General features: G+C 39.6%; 2 protein-coding genes across 13 annotated transcripts in view; one reads left to right on the top strand and one right to left on the bottom strand.

Annotated features, from left to right (window-relative positions):
- LOC111155648 (ubiquitin specific peptidase 16) overlaps positions 1-6,451 on the bottom strand; it is a 30,386-nt gene extending 23,935 nt beyond the window's left edge. For 2 of the 11 annotated variants that reach the window (XM_022515929.1, XM_022515930.1), the window contains exons 1-2: positions 3,346-3,693; positions 2,409-2,451 (exon numbers count right to left, since the gene is read on the bottom strand). In XM_022515929.1, the coding sequence (XP_022371637.1) occupies positions 2,409-2,451; positions 3,346-3,372 (70 nt within the window). In that variant the 5' untranslated portion in view covers positions 3,373-3,693. Of the gene's footprint in view, positions 1-298; positions 401-2,408; positions 3,109-3,345; positions 3,694-6,387 lie in introns of those variants that run through there. The other 9 variants (XM_022515934.1, XM_022515937.1, XM_022515931.1 and 6 more) reach the window with 6 other exon arrangements.
- A 174-nt stretch (positions 6,452-6,625) lies between these two features.
- On the top strand, positions 6,626-16,375 carry LOC111155649 (RWD domain containing 2B). Of its 2 annotated transcripts, XM_022515943.1 has the most exons (6): positions 6,626-6,778; positions 11,274-11,447; positions 14,464-14,690; positions 14,789-14,856; positions 14,980-15,342; positions 15,939-16,375. In XM_022515943.1, the coding sequence occupies exons 3-6, from the start codon at positions 14,484-14,486 to the stop codon at positions 16,171-16,173; spliced, it is 873 nt and encodes a 290-aa protein (XP_022371651.1). In that variant the 5' UTR covers positions 6,626-6,778; positions 11,274-11,447; positions 14,464-14,483; the 3' UTR covers positions 16,174-16,375. The 2 variants fall into 2 exon arrangements, with proteins under 2 accessions (XP_022371651.1, XP_022371650.1); XM_022515942.1 differs by lacking the exon at positions 11,274-11,447 and having other exon boundaries at positions 6,697-6,778.
- Positions 16,376-17,480: the final 1,105 nt, after the last annotated feature.

Here is a 17,480-nt window from a genome sequence, read left to right as displayed (position 1 = left end):
CTACAAAAATGTTTACTATCACTCCATTCATATCATTGAAAAGTTAAGGATTACCTAAATTTGTGTTAGCAGTGGGAATTACCTAATTATGAAATATGTTCCCATGGTCCTTTACATCAATGGAGTATCATGTCATTAAGAATATCAAGACTATTAAATGACATGTAGATAAAAACATTAAGTTAAAATGCAAATTAAAGAACAATAATGTACACTTTGATCCCATTTGTACATATTAAAATATATGTCCATTTAGGGATATAAACATAACTTTAAAGATTCAATTGGTAAAATATACCTAAAGATTCAGAAGAATCATCAATTGGAACAGTTTTTCCCTTTGTCCGTTTCTTTCCCATGTTGGCACTTTATGGATTACTTACTGACACAAAATAACAATCTAGAAAACAAGATAAAGTTAGCTTGACAAAAAAAAAAAGTATGTTTTATATTTCTCTAGGCGATAGTAACTAAGCCACATATTTTACATCTATCACACTTTATAATTTACAAAGACCATTCACATATATCATCCAGTTTTCAGTAAGAATTCTGAAGTAGACAGGAAAGTGTTACTCCTGTTTTTCATAGCTTAGAAAACTGATTCTTAGTAAGATTAAGAGTTTTGCAATGAGTGTAAGAGTCAGGAAAGAATCTGTGTCTTCTTATACAGATCTTTAAAAGTCTCAGCACTTTATACTACCAGGAATTCAACTTTTCATTACATAAATGTGGAGTGGTGGTGGCATTTTGAAACAGAATAATGTCGCTTTCCCGTAAGCTATCTTTCTTAACTTTGCAGTCTATGCAAATCAAAGTGATAATTTCTCCAAGAAAAATATGAAATAATTCTGAAGATAATCTACTAAAGGGAGTTAGAAAATTTACAAATTTCAAAGCCAAATATAAAAAGTGATCCACTGTTCCATATTTTCCATACCAGGATTCCCTCTGGGTATTAGCTAACTGAGAATTTATAACAACTGCATTCTCAACTGTTTACATTATATTACTGCCAAAATCAGTTTGGAAGACTATAACAAATCTAGCTGCACATCAAATCTTCATCTCCTCAGTCAACAATTCAAAATTAGAATATATGAAAAGTACTGAAAGTACATACAGATCTACCTAACTTTAAATGATAACGATTCTGAAAACCTGTACTTCACTTCAAATAACTTAGTGTCAAAATCACCTGGATGACTACAGTAATTATTTTACCTGGGATGTTTATTAAAATTCTGATTACATAAGTGGAAAGCAGGACCTGGGAGACAGGTTTTGAAAACACTTCCCAATTAATTCTGATACTGAGCTGTCATCCTGTCGTGGCTAAGGTCTTAGAAATATTCCTCTTTTAGCTCTTACTTGTTTAGTTAGTTAATTCAAAAAGGTTTATATGAAGTGCCACATCTAGTAATAGTTAAACTTTCCAAGGATCTAAAATTTAACACGGCTCCATGTTTACAAAATAAACAAATTAACTAACAACAAACAAAATAACACAAAGTATACAGGCATATATAAAACTAGGGTACTTTTTACGTACACTTCATACCCCTAAGATAACACGTTACATAATTTATCTTCTCTAGAATTAGAGATTTTAAGGGGGGAAAAAAACAGTACCCAAGTTCTTGCCTCAATCCAACTCCCTGTAATCTGTGCTGCATTCCAGTACCAGATACATATAATAATACCATTTTCCTCATATCCATGCTTCTGACCTGTGCACTTACGGTCCCTTATAAATTGTCCTCAGTGCTCTGGTAATCCTGATTCTCATTACTTCTCAGCAAAGAACCAGTAAAGTTTACTTATACCACACTTTTTATCTCCAAAGCCATTTCATAAACATTATCTTATTTGATTTTACACAACCCTTTAAATGGAGCGTTTTACTAAAGGAAGAAACTCAGAAACAAAATGACCAAAGATCACAGAGTGGCAGAAATGGAATTAAAACACAGATTTTTCAGTTCCAAGACCACCACTCTCTGCATTACCGTCAAACCAGTCTCTCCAAAACACTGTGGCCCCACCTCTATGACTTTGATTTCTAGCTAGGATGTTCTCTCCTCTAGCAAAATCTTACCAATTCTCCAAGATGTTCATTTCAATGAAGCCTTAGGCAACCATTCTACTATAAATAAACCTCTCAACTTAAGTTTCCCAACCTTTATAAGGTGCGCTTTTCCTTTTGTCCCCTAATCCCATGGGCTGCTTCTTAAATCTTTGACCTGGACACGTGTTATTTCTCTATCTGGAATCTAAAGTTCTAGGAGAAAGAAATGGTTTTAGGCATCGCTTCTGAATTGCCTAAAGCATCTAATATAGTGTTAGTACATATAAAAATACTTCCCAAGAAATACTGCTTGCACTGAAACAGAAAAAGAGCATAGTACCTGAGATATAAAAGACGATTATAAGGTGCATAAGTAGGTATACCTAAGAATGAAGCAAACAGGTTCCGGTGAAAAACAAAAAGGTAAAGAATTTAGAAGTCTCCAGTAGTGAAGACAGCATTAGCAAATCTGGTTTGAGGACTGCGGTAGCCCAGACACCAAAGAAAAACTTGACAACTCGAACTACTTCGGTGAGAGGACACTTCAAAGCTTCGGAAAGCGTTACAATAAATCATTAGCCGCTATAAAGGGCATCAAATAAACCTAGAAAAAAGAGTGGCAAGTACCATCAGCTATAAAACATCAATAAATCTATTAAGTTTTTCAGGTGAGTTCATATGAGAGCTTCTCAACCAAATTACTCTTTACAGGACTCCACACAAAATTTAAATCAAAGCTGGTCTTGCCGGTTCGCATACTAATACAGTTCCCTTCCCCTCCCAGTCCTCCCATGCCTGCCCGATTCCATTAAAAATGGAAGCGTTTGTAAAACTTTGTCCGCAGATCTTAAATATGGCTTTCAAGTTTGGCGTATATCTGACCTACCCTAGGGTCACTGAATCGTTGAGATGACAAATCCTGCTTTTCCTGCTAACCACCACACGGACGCGGCAGCAAACCCAACCCCACCTGTAGGGTGCTCCTGGCCGCGCGGCGCCCGCCACACCTCCCCTTCCCTTCCAACTGCTCGGCACCCACAGGGGAGCTTTCGGGTCCGGGGTCGATCGGGGCGCCAGCACCAACAACTCATTGGCCAGCTTCTGGAACTGACAGGACATGAAGCCAATGAGAACGCGGTACCGGGCCGAGGCCGGGTAACGTGCTTAAGGAAGAGGACCCTTCGAGAAGAGAACCAGGTCAAGGCAGGAAATTCGGGCTCTCAAAACGCAGGAAGTTATGCGAGCGGTGACTCCGAGTCAGTGGGAACAGAACTCACCCACGGCGACAGCGCCCATAACTGCATTCCCTAATGAGCCTGTGGGCTGGGCAGCCAGCTCTGTCTTCCTCCCGGTGACGGATGGAGAGCGACAGAGCTCAAGCCAGACTGACCCCTAGAAAGCAACAACTTCCGGTACGTGGCATTATGGGAGGTGGCTTAGTCCCAGGAGCCTGCGGCGCTGACGCTATTGCATTGGGGCTTGCGCGCACTTCCTTCCGGAAGTTCAGGTACAGCCACCTGGAAGAGCCTGGCTGGCAGTTTTCCTCACTCTGGTGTTAATTATGGAGTTGTTTAAATGCTTCGGAAGCATGAGTACCTGGTGGTGGTCAGAGTATTGGAGTCTCCTTGTTGGGTTACCTTATTCACGTTACATCTGAAGGCAGGCTAGGAGGGTAACATTTACATTTCACGCAGTTCCCCTTATTCTGCCCAATCGCCTTCTAAATGCTCAGTACGTAATTGTCTTGAATTAACCTTGCCAACGGAAGGTAAAATTTTCAAACATTTGCTACGTGTTCGTTAAAAAACAATAAGTGCCGCGCCTCCTGTGCAATGAATTAAATGAACACAGGCTCGTTACCCTGGGGTTTAGTCTTTTACAGAAGACACAACAATCGCTTGGGGGGAAAAAATGCAAGCGCCAGTAGAAAAATAGGCAAGGGATAGGAACAGGTGATTCACAATAAAAGGACAACTGGCCATAAGAGACAGGAAGAAATGTTCATCTTATTAGTAATCAGATAAAAGTAGATTAAGAAAGTGGCATCCTGACCTATTAAATTGGCCAGAGTAACAAGAGTTGCATTTGACTCTTTATCGCTGATAGAATTTTTTAACTTTCTTCACTCAGCACACAGGCTTTTTTCTTCTTCTATTCTAAAACGCAGTCTTAGGGACATTGTACCACTCGCTTCCTCTGCCTAGAATGCTACTCCCATTATCTTCTGTGGTTGCTATTTTATTGTAATTCTGTTTACAACTTAAAAGTCGCTTTCTCATAGAGAAATTGGGCAATCTAGGTTATAGAACCACCTGATCACTCCCATCACTTTATTTTATGTCACTACCCAGCAATTACCACTATCTAGTATTTTTCTTTCAAATTTACCTATATATTTCTTCCCCCACACACACACACTCATACATACACAGAAACATACAAATGTAAATGGGGCATCTCATTTATCTTGGTTATGGCTATCTCTAGTACTCAGAAGTACTCAGAAGTATCTGGAACATAGTAAATGCTTACTACATACTTATTAAAGGACAGTCATTAGAAATGAAAAATTTTGCAAGAGTGTTCATAGTAGCCTTACTCATAATAGCCAGAAACTAGAAACAGCCCACATTTTAACAAAATAATAGGAAAACTGTGGTATACTCATAAAATGGGATTCTAAGCAATAAAAAGAAACTGTAAGGCATAAGAACAGGGATGAATCTGTAAAATATTATAGGGGCGCCGGGGTGGCTCAGTGGGTTAAAACCTCTGCCTTTGGCTTAGGTCATGATCCCAGGGTCCTGGGATAGAGCCCCGCATTGGGCTCTCTGCTCAGCAGGGAGCCTGCTTCCCCCTCTCTCTGCCTGCCTGTCTGCCTACTTGTGATCTCTGTCAAATAAACAAAATCTTAAAAAAAAAATAAAATAAAATACTATAGTGGAAGAAGACTTACACAAAAGTACGTACTATGTAATTCCATGGATGTGAACAGGCACAACTAATTATGGCAGGCAAAAATCAAAAGTGGTTGCCTCTTGGGGATTTGGGTGGGGAATGACTGAGAAGGAGCATGAAGGAACTTCTAGGATGCTAGTAATGTTCTATATCTTAATAGGATTTAAGCTACACAGGTGTATGCATTTGTCAAAACTCAGCAAATATACATTAAAGATGTACATTTCATTTTTACCTCAAAATTAAAAATCAAACATTTGAATCTTAATGCTATGCAGGATGGAGTACTTAGGGAGAAGGATGCCAATGTGTAGAATTGCTTTGAAATGCATCAAAACAGATGGACTGATGAATGGATTAAATATAAATCAAAACTGGTAGAATAAAAGGTTACGATAGTGTCTACAATCATGACAACATCATGATTGTAGAACCTTAATCTTAGAACTATGGACAGTTTAAACCAGCAAATTCTTTGTTGTAGGGGGATATCTTCATCATTGTAGAAAGTTAAGCAGCTTCCCTGGACCCTATCCATTAGATGCCAGAAGCACCCTTCCAGTTGTGACAATTCAAAATGTCTTCAGATATTACCAAATGTCCCCTGAGGAGCAAAATCACCCCCTTCTTTCTTTCCTCCCTTGAGAGTCACTTCACTACTGTAAAATTCTCTCAACTTTACTGCATGCTTGAAATGTCTCATAAAAATTGGAAAAAAGGGGCGCTTGGGTGGCTCAGTTGGTTAAGTGTCTGCCTTCAGCTAGGGTCATGATCCCAGGGTCTTGAGCTTGAGTCCCATATCCAGCTCCCTGCTTGGTGGGAAGCCTGCTTCTCCCACCTTGTGCTCTCTTTTTCTCTCTCAAATAAATAAATCTGTTTTTAAAGTTGGAGAAAAAATAGACTAATAACATTGAAAATGTCCACAAAACAGCAACTCAAAGATGCAGCTATGAAAATGTATGTACTAATCTTATTTTCATAAAAAAAGTTGTGCAAGTTATTGATACCTTATACCAATAAATATATTCACAAAAAAACTTGAGATTTTTAAAAATGAATATGTAACATAAAGAAAAAGTGCATTCCCTATATTTAGTTTGTGAAGAAAAAAAATCTATATTACTTTCATGGTGGATTCGCCTTCAAACTGTCCTTTTATTATCAGAGACATATTTCTATGCAATAACACAGTATTTCCTAAAGTCACCACGACCACCATCCAGGCTCACCTCTCCCTAACGCCTTGCTATTTAGGGGCCAGAAGAATCCCTGTTGTGTGGGAAGATAGCAGAAACGCAGAACAGGGAACCCCACTCTTACATACTTAATCCCAAGCTACATAAAACCGAACGGATTCCTACCCATGTTTGTATTTGAGGAGCGTTACTTTAATGGACCATTCCTTGACCCAGGAACCAGTGCCGTCTGATACTTCTCCATGGCAGTGGCAGCAGCTGAGAAATGCCAATAGAGTGGAATTTGAACTCTGCGACTGAGAGGCATATAGCATTGCCAAGAATTCCAGCCACCGAGCACCTGCCAGGACCAAACAGCCGGGACCAATGGGCTTCCGGGGCATAGGGCCCCGCGCCCGCATGCGCCAAGCCGAGAGGACGTTGTCTCACTTCCCTTGGGCCGCGTAGGCTTCGGATTGCTTAGCAGAGGAACGCTGAGGCTCCCGCTGGATGAGACCTGAGCTGTCCGTGCAGCCAGAAAATCCAGAATTTCGCACTGAGGGGGTCCATGGCCCAGGTGAGTCTTCAGTCTACCGCTGCCCAGCCGAACCGAGGATTTCCCGCGTGGCCGAGGCCCGTGGCTACCTCCGGGAGCTCGGCGACCTCGTGGCCCCGCCTTCCCCACGCGCTACACTGCTCATTGGATAGAGCCGGCTCCGGCTGCTCCTGACCCCGCCCGCAGTCGGGACCTTCCCTTCCCGCGCTCACTACCACCCCCAGGCCCTTTCAGTTGTTAGGGGCGACGGCGCCTGTGCGCAAGGTTTCGGCAGTGGGTCTGCGACTTGCCGGGTGTCAGGGCTTGTGCCGCCTGTAGCCGCTGTGCTCTGTAAAGTAAGAATCTGCAAGGAAAAAAGAATGATTCCACTTAGGAAACTCAGTTTTCATTCTACATTTGTACAGCTTTCACTGAAATCTTGAGTCCGAAGATTCTCTTCGAGGGTTTTTGTTTTGTTTTGTTTTTGCATTGAAATCTTATCTACGAAAAAAGTTGGACAAGTAAATTATACACCTGTAGCATCGTTCCCACGGTTGTTCGCACACAGGTTGCTTGGCCCCAGACTTGTTTGCTGGCACTATTTCATCTTCCAGACCTCCAAATTCAGTGGGACTTTCTCCCAGCTTCACTCACTCAGTAAGTGACAAAACAAACATGCCTTTAAATATATGTTGGTTACTCCCAAAATTACATCTCCAGCCATATACCTCATAAATTGCATAATTGTACATCCAACTGTCTACTGAACATCTCTATTGAGTAAATAGATGTCTTAATAACACTTCATTACGTAGTATTTCTAAAATCAGGCTTCAAGTGTCCACCATCTTCCCTACCTAAATGCCAAACCCATCCTTCCAGTCTCTTAATGCCTTGGATTCATTCTTACGTATCACGTATAATATGTCAGTAAATCCTGTTGGTTCTACTCTTTCTGTATGTCCAGAACTCTAATGTTGCTCACCACCTGGACTACCACATCCTAATCCAAGCCACTGTTTTCTCTTTACAAGTCATTGTAGTGCCTCCCTGGTCTCCCACCTTTCATCCTCGTTCCCCTGCACATTTCACAGCATCAGATGTGGGCCTCTCCATAAGTAAGTCAAACCGCTGGATGAGACCAGTAAGTCTCTGGATGAGACTTACTGGTCTCATAAGTAAGTCAAGTCTCTGGATAAAGACTTACTGGTAAGTAAGACCACTGCGGTGGTCTTCCACATCGGACAGAATAAAATCCAAAGTCCTGGCCATGCCCTCTGAGTCCTAACTTAAACTGCCCCACATTTCCTCTCTAACCTTGCCTCCTAAAATTTTGCCCCATGCTTAGTCGGCTTCAGCACCTGGTCTAGCACCTCCCTGTCACAAGGCCTTTGAACTTGCTGTTCTTCTTGCCTGGAAAAGGCATTTTATGTGTGTGATTTTTGAGATTTTTTTTTATGATTTTTGATCATTGTTAGAGTCTTAGTGTGAAGGACAATGCTTGATACATAATAGGTGCTCAAGACACATTTGTGGATGAATATAACAACAGCAACCACTTTTACCGTACTCTGTTGCCAAGCACTGTTTAAAGCATTTCCACACACCATCATTTAGTCCTCACAGCGACCCTATCCTCCCCATTTTAAAGATGGGGAGACTGAGGCACAGAGAAATTAAGCCACCTGCCTAAGGTCACACAGTTGTTAAGTGCACGTTAGCAGTCTAAGTAGCAGAGTACATACTTAAACCACTAGGTTAAAAATACAAAATAAATTCACTTCCTCTAATAACCATCTAGCCATCTAATAACTTCTAATAACTAACCTCAACTTTAAAAGACTAGAAAAGATATTCATGGAACTCCAATGAGTTCAGGGATTTTGAATACTTACATGGATTTTTTTTTAAAGATTTCATTTATTTATTTGAGAGAAAGAGACAGCGAGAGAGAGCATGAGAGGGGAGAAGGTCAGAGGAAGAAGCAGACTCCCTGTGGAGCTGGTAGCCTGATGTGGGACTTGATTCCGGAACTCTGGGATCATGACCTGAGCCAAAGGCAGTTGCTTAACCAACTGAGCCACCCAGGCACCCCAAATTTTTTTTAATAACAGAGCAAATATATGTTAGGATGTCAAATGAAAATAGGATATAAAATTACATGAAGTGACTGGTTAGTAAAGAAAACATTGTGTTTAAGGAAGGGAGAAGTGTTTGCTGCTCTAACAGTTTTTGAAAAAAACTCAGATGATGGGTAGCATTGGTAATATTTAAACTATTTATATTAGGATGGCTAGATGACAAAGCAGGGATTCCTGATCTGTTCTGTGTAGAAGAGAGCTAATCTTCAGTCAGGGGGTGGAAAATCTGGGGTCAAATAGTTTTGGGATACTCAGCATACTAAAACTTCCTAGAAATTCACAGTCCCTTTTGGTACGTAACAATAAAGACTTTGAGAAGCCACATGCTAAAAGTGTCCCCATATAATTTACTCTCCAGATGGCGTTATTTTTGTTTAAGATAAATACTAGTCGGGACAATGGGATGGCCAACTGTCACCCTGAAGAAACCTGTTAAACTTTGTGTCATTCAACATTTCAAGAACTTATTTAGGCACAAAAATGCTCTGTGTAATTTTTTTTTCCCCAGCATGGCACTGATGCCTTGATAAACAATATTTTAATGACTTCAGTTGAAAAAGCACTGGGATTAGGAATGATGTGTTGGCATTGATTTATACTCTGGTCTGCGGAGACAGCCAGTGCATGCAAGAGTGCTTCCTATTTTCCTGATTGCTTATCCAGTTAATTGTAATGAACTCAACACCCCACCACATTTAGTCATTCTCATAGTCCTTAATGTGTTCTTTTTTTAAAATTATTTTTAATTAATTTTTTAATTTTTTATAATCATATATTTTTATCCCCAGGGGTACAGGTCTGCGAATCGCCAGGTTTACACATTTCACAGCACTCACCATAGCACATACCCTCCCCAATGTCCATAACCCCACCACCCTCTCCTGACCCCCTCCCCCCAGCAACTCTCTGTTTTGTGAGATTAAGAGTCTCTTATGGTTTGTCTCCCTCCTGATCCCATCTCCTTAATGTGTTCTTGATAGGACCTAATACAGTTATTGATCTGTCACTTGTGACTAACATACATTTCCATTTAAGTAGAATTGTTATTCTTTAAAGCTACCATACAGTGAACTTGCTAAATTGTTGACCAAATACCATTTTCTAATATTAAAGAAATTATCCAACTATATTTGGATGGAGTAAAGAAGATGTAATAAAGGGAGGACATGTTCTCAGAAGGCTTGATAATGAATCATCCAAGGCAGCCTTTGTGAACTGGGTCCACTCTAAATATGTTGGCATTTTGGGCTACCAGTCTGTGAAACTAACAGCCAGATCATGAACTGGGATAAATTCACTCCACTAAGTGGCTGTCAGGGTCTTCAGCTAGTTTGCCTTCAACTGAGGGAAACCTAACACACCCCAACTCCTCTCAGACTGCAACATTCTTACCCAATCACGGATTATGAGAACATATTCCTAATAAATAGTTGGTTTTCTCTTGCATGTCTTTGTAGACCTCTGTTAGACACTGCATACAATATGTAATAACAATATGGAGCATGAGTTGATGGAGGCAGTGTCCAGGTAAGAGGAGTCAAGGTTCTAGAAGGAAATAGATATGCACTCAACTCTGAAATTTTGAAGAGATTGCATAATGAAGGGACTGTTTACAGAGGTGCATTATTGCCCCTAGGCCTGGAAGATTTGCTGGAGCTGAGGAAGAAGGGCTGCCCACAAAAGCTATGGTCTTAAGGAGTCATGACCATTGTCAGAATCCCACCTAAACAAGAAAGATGTAGTGAAGAAATACCCTGGCTTCTTTCTCCTCCCATTCTCCCCTTTCCTGCCAGAGCATTAGCTGAAACTAACCACAAGAAAAAAGAGTGGGGTGGTATAGGCTGCAGAGGTCAGTTTTTTAGAGTCTAGAGCAAGGAAAAGAAGGACCAAGAATGTGTTTCAGGGACAAATAAGTAACTAGCAGAAAAGAAAATGGTCCGAATAATGAGCCCCTGAATTAGGCCTTTGTAGTCAGGGTTGTGAGGAAGGGACAGGTTCAGGTCTACACTATTTTTCATGTGCTTTCCTGCCTTACAGACCTTTCTTCTCTCCCCACTATGCTTCCTTCTCCACTTGTCTAAGTCTTAGCCTATATTTAGGCCTCAACTCAGGGTCACCTGGCTGGCTCAGTCGGAAAAGCATGTAACTGTTGACCTTAGGGTCATGAGTTTCAGACCCACATTGGGTGTAGAGATTACTTAAATAAAACTTTTTAAAAAAAATTTTGGAGAAAGATTCAACTCAGATCCTGTCTCCTTCCTTAACTCTTTCCTGATAGCCCATTTCATTGACATGTACTCCTCTTAATCCCCACAATAATGCTTATACTAGTCATTTAACACTAGCCAATTAACACATTTAGCCTTTTTTATCTGCATTGTTCTGTATCTTACTAGGTAATAAATCCTGATCCTCAAGCTAATTAGAAAGCTCCGCGAAGGAATGAAGCATGAAGCTCTACATACAGTATTTACTCAAACATTTACCCAAAGATGAGAAGGAATTCCATGAAGACGCCATTAACCAAGATAATAGTATTTGATTTCACAGAGTAAATTCTCTTTGAGAAGGTAAGACGTGTTTCCTTTGGAGCGATGGGACTGAGCTGTTTTTCTTTTCAGATGTGTAACTCCTTTTTTTCTAAATTCAGAAACACTACATAGTAATCCTAAAACTTCAAACAATAAAGAAGCGTATAAATTAGTCCTTCCTTTCTTCCTTCTACCCACATTTTACAAACTAATTTGGTGAATTCTCTTTCTGACTTTTTTCATGTGTGTATAATGATATAACAATGAATAATATGATCATACCTATTTATATTCTTTTACAGTCTACTTTTTTAAGGTAACTATTGTATCATGAATATCAGTGTCAATATGTATTTTTTAATGATCTCATAATATTCTGTTTAGATATATATTTATTTAACTAACCTATTGTTGAACATTTAGGTCATTATCTGATTTTTTTATTGTAGATAATAAGCAGTGAACATCCTTATAAACACCTTTTTTATATACTGTCTGATTTTTTCCTTAGATCAGTTTCACAGACTTAGATCAGCTTTCCGTATACCAAGTTTTTCTTCTATAACAATTATTAGATGTTAACCATCTTTGTGTGTATATGTGTGTGTATCTGTGTGTGTGTGTGTGTGTTTGCACATGCATACTAATTTAGTAAGTTAAAAATATTGTAGGAGCGACTTCCACTTTTGGAACAGAGTAGATATATTTTTCCTAATTTGTCCAGCTAAATACAACTAAGGATCCTGGACACTATAAAACGAATACAAAAGACTCTGAAAAGTGAAGAGGAAAGCAGAAAAACCAGGGGACCTTGGGAACCAAGGAAGGACACAATGGTGACTTCCTTGGTTATTCTTTTTTGCCTCAAATACCTGATATTTGATTAAAGAAGCAGCAACCGAGAAATATCAAGGGTACAGACCAAACAAATTGTAAAGCCTTAAAAAGCCCTGCTCTCTCTAGCTAAAGTACCAAGAAATGTGCAGCTGAGCAAGATGGAAAGCACTTAGATAATAAACGTGCTACATCAGATAAATACCAAAGAAAACACTGTGGCCTCTTCCCTACCACACCAGCAAAGTGCGCCTAGATTCTACTTTCACTGAGCTGTAATAACCACTTCAGTGCCCACTCCTTGTCAGGATGGTATAAAAAAAAAATGTGATTAGGGATCTAGGACTTTCCTCTCTGCTGGGTGAGAACGAGGACCTTACCAGGGTTTAGTGTCAGACCCATGTCAGATCCATGTCTGACCACTTGGGGAGCCTGTACTTCCCCTCTGATGCAGCAGTAACAAGGCATCCCACCTTCACCCTTCTGGAGTGATGTCCAAGAAGTCTAGTGGGGAGTCCACCTTTCACCAACACCTCACATTAACAAAGTGGCCCATCAGCATGCTGTTAGTGGAGACTGCATGGGTAACAATAAGGAGGCACTTTCACCCCTCCCAGGCAGAAGCTCCCCTTTTTCTCCCTTCTGAAGCAGGGTTTCAGAAGAAGTATGCTAAAATGGAAGATTTGAGTATTTTTCAGAGTCTTATAATACCTAAAATGTCCAGATTAAATAAATTTTTAAAAAATCATCATACCAAAAAGAAAGAAGGTCTCAAACTAAGTGAAAAAGACAATAAAATAGATGCCAATGCTAGGATGACAGAGATGGCAGGATTATCTGACAAAAGATACTATTTTATTTTATTTTTTTAAAGTAATTGCTACAGCCAATGTGGGGCTTGAACTCGTGACTCTGAGATCAGGAATTGCATGCTCTTCTTACTGAGCCAGCCAGGGCCCCCGACAAAGATTTTAAAACATGTATCATAGGGGCGTCTGGGTGGCTTAGTGGGTTATAAATAAAACTTAGGGTGCCTGGGTGGCTTTGTGTGTTAAGCCTCTGCATTCAACTCAGGTCATGATCTCAGGGTCCTGGGATCGAGCCCTGCATCGAGCTCTCTGCTCAGCAGGGAGCCTGCTTCCCCCCCCCCCCCCCCCCCCGCCTACTTGTGATCTCTATCTGTCAAATAAATAAATAAAATCTTTAGAATAAAAAAGTAAATAAAACTTTAAAAAAACCTATCTTAAAAAATTTTCAGTGAGCTTCTATTAAGAACTTCTATTAAATAAATGTTCATAATATCAAATGTGTGTAAATAACCCAGGGGCCCATCAGTAGGCAAAGAATGCAATAAATTATGACCTATTGACATGATTCAGTATGACAGTCAACCACTAGAAAGAATGAGATAAATCACTATGTACTGACAATGAATAGTTCTTTGATATATATTTGGAAGGGAAGAAGTAGGGAAAAAAGATATGTTTATATGATCCCTGCAGATACATTTTGATTATATATCTCACACTTTACGTATACATAAACATTATACCACCACATATTTTCCATTTATGTATGTGTATAATGCCTAAAATATTTTGTGTTACTGTAACACCAAAACCCTTCAACTTGGATGGGAGACTTAGGAAGGTAGGGGAAGAGATCACCGGTTGAAACTATATCTTCATTTTTTTAACCTTCTACCACTTGAATTTTATAACCTAGTACTTTTCTTTTAATGTTAACAGAGGTTACTTGAGCTGTGGGGTTGTTAGCATATTTTTTCTTCTTCACATTCTTCTGCTTTTTAAAAACAAATAAACACTAATATTAAGAGAAAAATATTAGCCATCCACAAAATTCTCTTATTCTGTTCATTCTAGGTTTCCAAAGTAACCAGTCATAGCCTCTCTCCTGGCTATATCACTGATACGGCTTTTGACTACATAATTAGTTTACTTCAGTGAAATTGTTCATTGTGGTAGCTCAAGATTCCAGGTCAACTATCCAGATACAGAGGAATTTGATGCCTGGTTATTATTACAGTTTTATGACTTTCACTGGATTGGCCCACAGTTTGGATCGTTAGTATATTAACATTCATTTAAATTTCACGTTTTATGAAGAAATCAAACACACTTTCAATAAAGACCTATATTGATCTATTGAGTTCTCCCTAGGTTCTATTTGTAAAATATCTCTTCTATCCTTACCTCCTTAGAAATTTATGGATATCCAAAAATGATTGAGATTGAACAGGCAGAGGCTCAGCTCTCTGAGTTAGACCTGCTAGCCAGTATGTTCCCTGGTGAGAACGAGCTCATAGTGAATGACCAGCTGGCGTTAGCGGAACTGAAAGATTGTATTGAAAAGAGGACGATGGAGGGACGATCTTCGAAAGTTTACTTTACTATCAATGTGAAACTGGATGTATCTGAGGAAACAACGGTAATTCACTTTGCTTTTTGAAGAACTGACAGCCTGTCAAGACTTAAAACACCACATAGGGCGTTTTCTTCTTTTTCTCTCTCTCTTTTTTAAATCAGGTGATGTTTTCTCTGGCCTGTATTCTTCCCTTTCAATACCCCGAAGTTCTGCCTGAAATTACTGTCAGGTATGTGACAGAAATTGGCCAACATCAACGTTAAAATTAACCTGAGAATAAAAGCAAGGTTTAACTTTGTTCTCTGTTCCAAGAAAATTGACTTCATTTTTTATTCCTTATTTTTTCCATCAGATCAGTATCACTAAGTAGGTCCCAGCAGACTCAGCTGAACACAGATCTGACTGCATACCTGCAAAAGAATTGTCTTGGAGACGTCTGTATATTGAATGCCACAGAGTGGGTTAGAGAACATGCTTCTGGCTATATGAGCAGAGAACCCATGCCTTCCCCTGCTCCAGGAAGTACATTCCAACCAGTTGATCTCATTCTCACAAGACTGTGGATCTATAGCCATCACATCTACAACAAGTGTAAAAGAAAGAATATTCTAGAGTGGGCAAAGGAGCTTTCCCTGTCTGGATTTAGCATGCCTGGGAAACCTGGTGTTGTTTGTGTGGAAGGTCCACAAAGTGCCTGTGAAGAATTCTGGTCAAGGTTTGCTTTCACAAATGTTGTATGCTGTGTCAATAATTTTATTAGTAAACAAGATACTAGAGATGTGGCAATTAGTATGTCCCTCGTGTTGTACCTTATGGGGAATTCAGTCTCAAGTCAGTGGATAAAATAGAACTCACATATAATCAGCATCACCCCCTTCCCTGACATGGTGCACACAGGAGATGTTCTGTAAATAGCTGTTTATTTGGGCCCTTGTCCAAGATGTTACGATCCCCTTCATTTCCATGGATTGGATTCTTCTTAGTGATGTGATAAGCTGTGCATACCTTGTGAAACAAAGGGGTTTCTCATCTTCTCATTTCTGTACTGACATCCTAAATGAGTTTCTAAGAAGTCCCTTTGGGAGTTTGAGATACAGCAGTTTTCACATTTGTAAAATGCTGATTTGAGGCAGTAGCAATGAATGAGTTTAGGGATAGGATCCTGACCACCACATTATCCCTGTGAGATAAAAGTAAATGTCTTTACTTCTGGGAAAAGGCATTGCTAAGTCTGTTTTATAACTTCTATTCTCAAAGCTCTAGAGGACAGAACATATTTTCAGTGTGTCTACTTTGAAAATTTCTTTTCAGACTCAGAAAATTAAACTGGAAGAGAATTTTAATTCGCCATCGAGAAGACATTCCTTTTGATGGTACAAATGACAAAGTAGAAAGACAAAGAAAATTTTCAAGTTTTGAAGAAAAAGTGTTCGGTGTTAATGGAGCCAGAGGAAACCACATGGACTTTGGTCAGCTGTATCAGTTTTTAAACGCCAAAGGATGTGCAGATGTTTTCCAGATGTTCTTTGGTGTGGAAGGACAGTGACTGGCAGAGGAATAATGAAAGTTTTTGTCACTGTTGGCCTTTTGATTTTCCCCCAGTCTTTCTTGAAAGATGAAGTAATTTGGGGCATCCAGGTGGCTCAGTCATTAAGCATCTGACTTTGATTCAGGCCATGATCTCCAGTTCCTGGGACCTGGCGTGCCACTCAGCAGGAAGCCTGCTTCCCTCTGCCCCTCCCCCTGCTTGTGTGCTCTCTTTCAGTCTCTCTCTCAAATGAATAAAGTCTTTACTAAATAAATAAATTTTAAAAATAAAAATGGATTTAAGTATAAGATATCAAAAGAGAGAAGAGCAAGTTAGATGGTCCTGCCTGTACTATATACTTTGAAAAAGACAATAAAAGCTGTAAGAGGGGTACCTGAGTGCCTGAGTGGCTTAGTTGGTTCAGCATCCAACCCTTGGTTGTGGCTCAGGTCATGGTTTCATGGTGGTAGGATTGGGTCAGAGTTGGGCTCTGAGCTCTGAAGCGAGTCTGCTTGGGATTTCCTCTCCCTCAAATAAATAAATCTTTAAAAAAAAAAAAAGAAAAGAAAAAAAGCTACAAGAAATTGTAGTTAAGGGTTCCTGGGTAGCTCAGTTGGTTAAGCATCTGCCTTCAGATCAGGTCATGACCCCAGGGTCCTGGGGTCAACTGCACATTGGGCTCCCTCCTCAGTGGGGAGTCTGCCTCTCCCTTTGCCTCTGCCCCCTCCTACTCCCCAGCATGTGCTCTCTCCTCCCTCTCTCTCACTCTTGCAAATAAATATAATATTTTTTTAAAAAAAGAAAACTGTAGTTAAATGTTAGGACACATAGCTTTCTTAGATTATTAGGAATGATTACATATTTGATACGATTACGTATTTGATACATAAATATTCCTATAGGGTAAAATTGACCAATCTGATTTTACATACATTTATTCCACAATGACAATCTGTCAGTGTCTTAATTTGATACATATCTTGAACAGGAATCATCTACAAAGAAATAATGGTAAATTCTGAAAACAAGCTATTTGTCCCAAATCAAACTATGGTTAAAAGTTAAAAGGATTATTAGAAAACAAGAGTGTGGGCAGGAAACATTGGCCATATGTCCACTTCTATTTGTAAAAGTAATTCCTGTACAAACCTTTTTTTTTTTTTTTTTTTTTTTGTGAGAGAGAGAGAGAGAGAGAGCATGAGAGAAAGTATATGAGCAGAGGGAGGGGCAGAGGGAGAAGTAGAAGCAGACTCTGCTGAGCACCAATGCAGAACTTAAAACTCATCCACTTGGACACATGAAAAGACAGGTTGAAATGAGGGTTC

The sequence above is a fragment of the Enhydra lutris genome, unplaced genomic scaffold (genome assembly GCF_002288905.1).
Source record: "Enhydra lutris kenyoni isolate GAN:26980312 unplaced genomic scaffold, ASM228890v2 scaffoldscaffold43, whole genome shotgun sequence".
NCBI classification, from domain to species: Eukaryota; Metazoa; Chordata; class Mammalia; order Carnivora; family Mustelidae; genus Enhydra; species Enhydra lutris.
The sequence above is the reverse complement of the archived record's forward strand: the minus strand, read 5'-3'. Positions and strand labels throughout refer to the sequence as shown.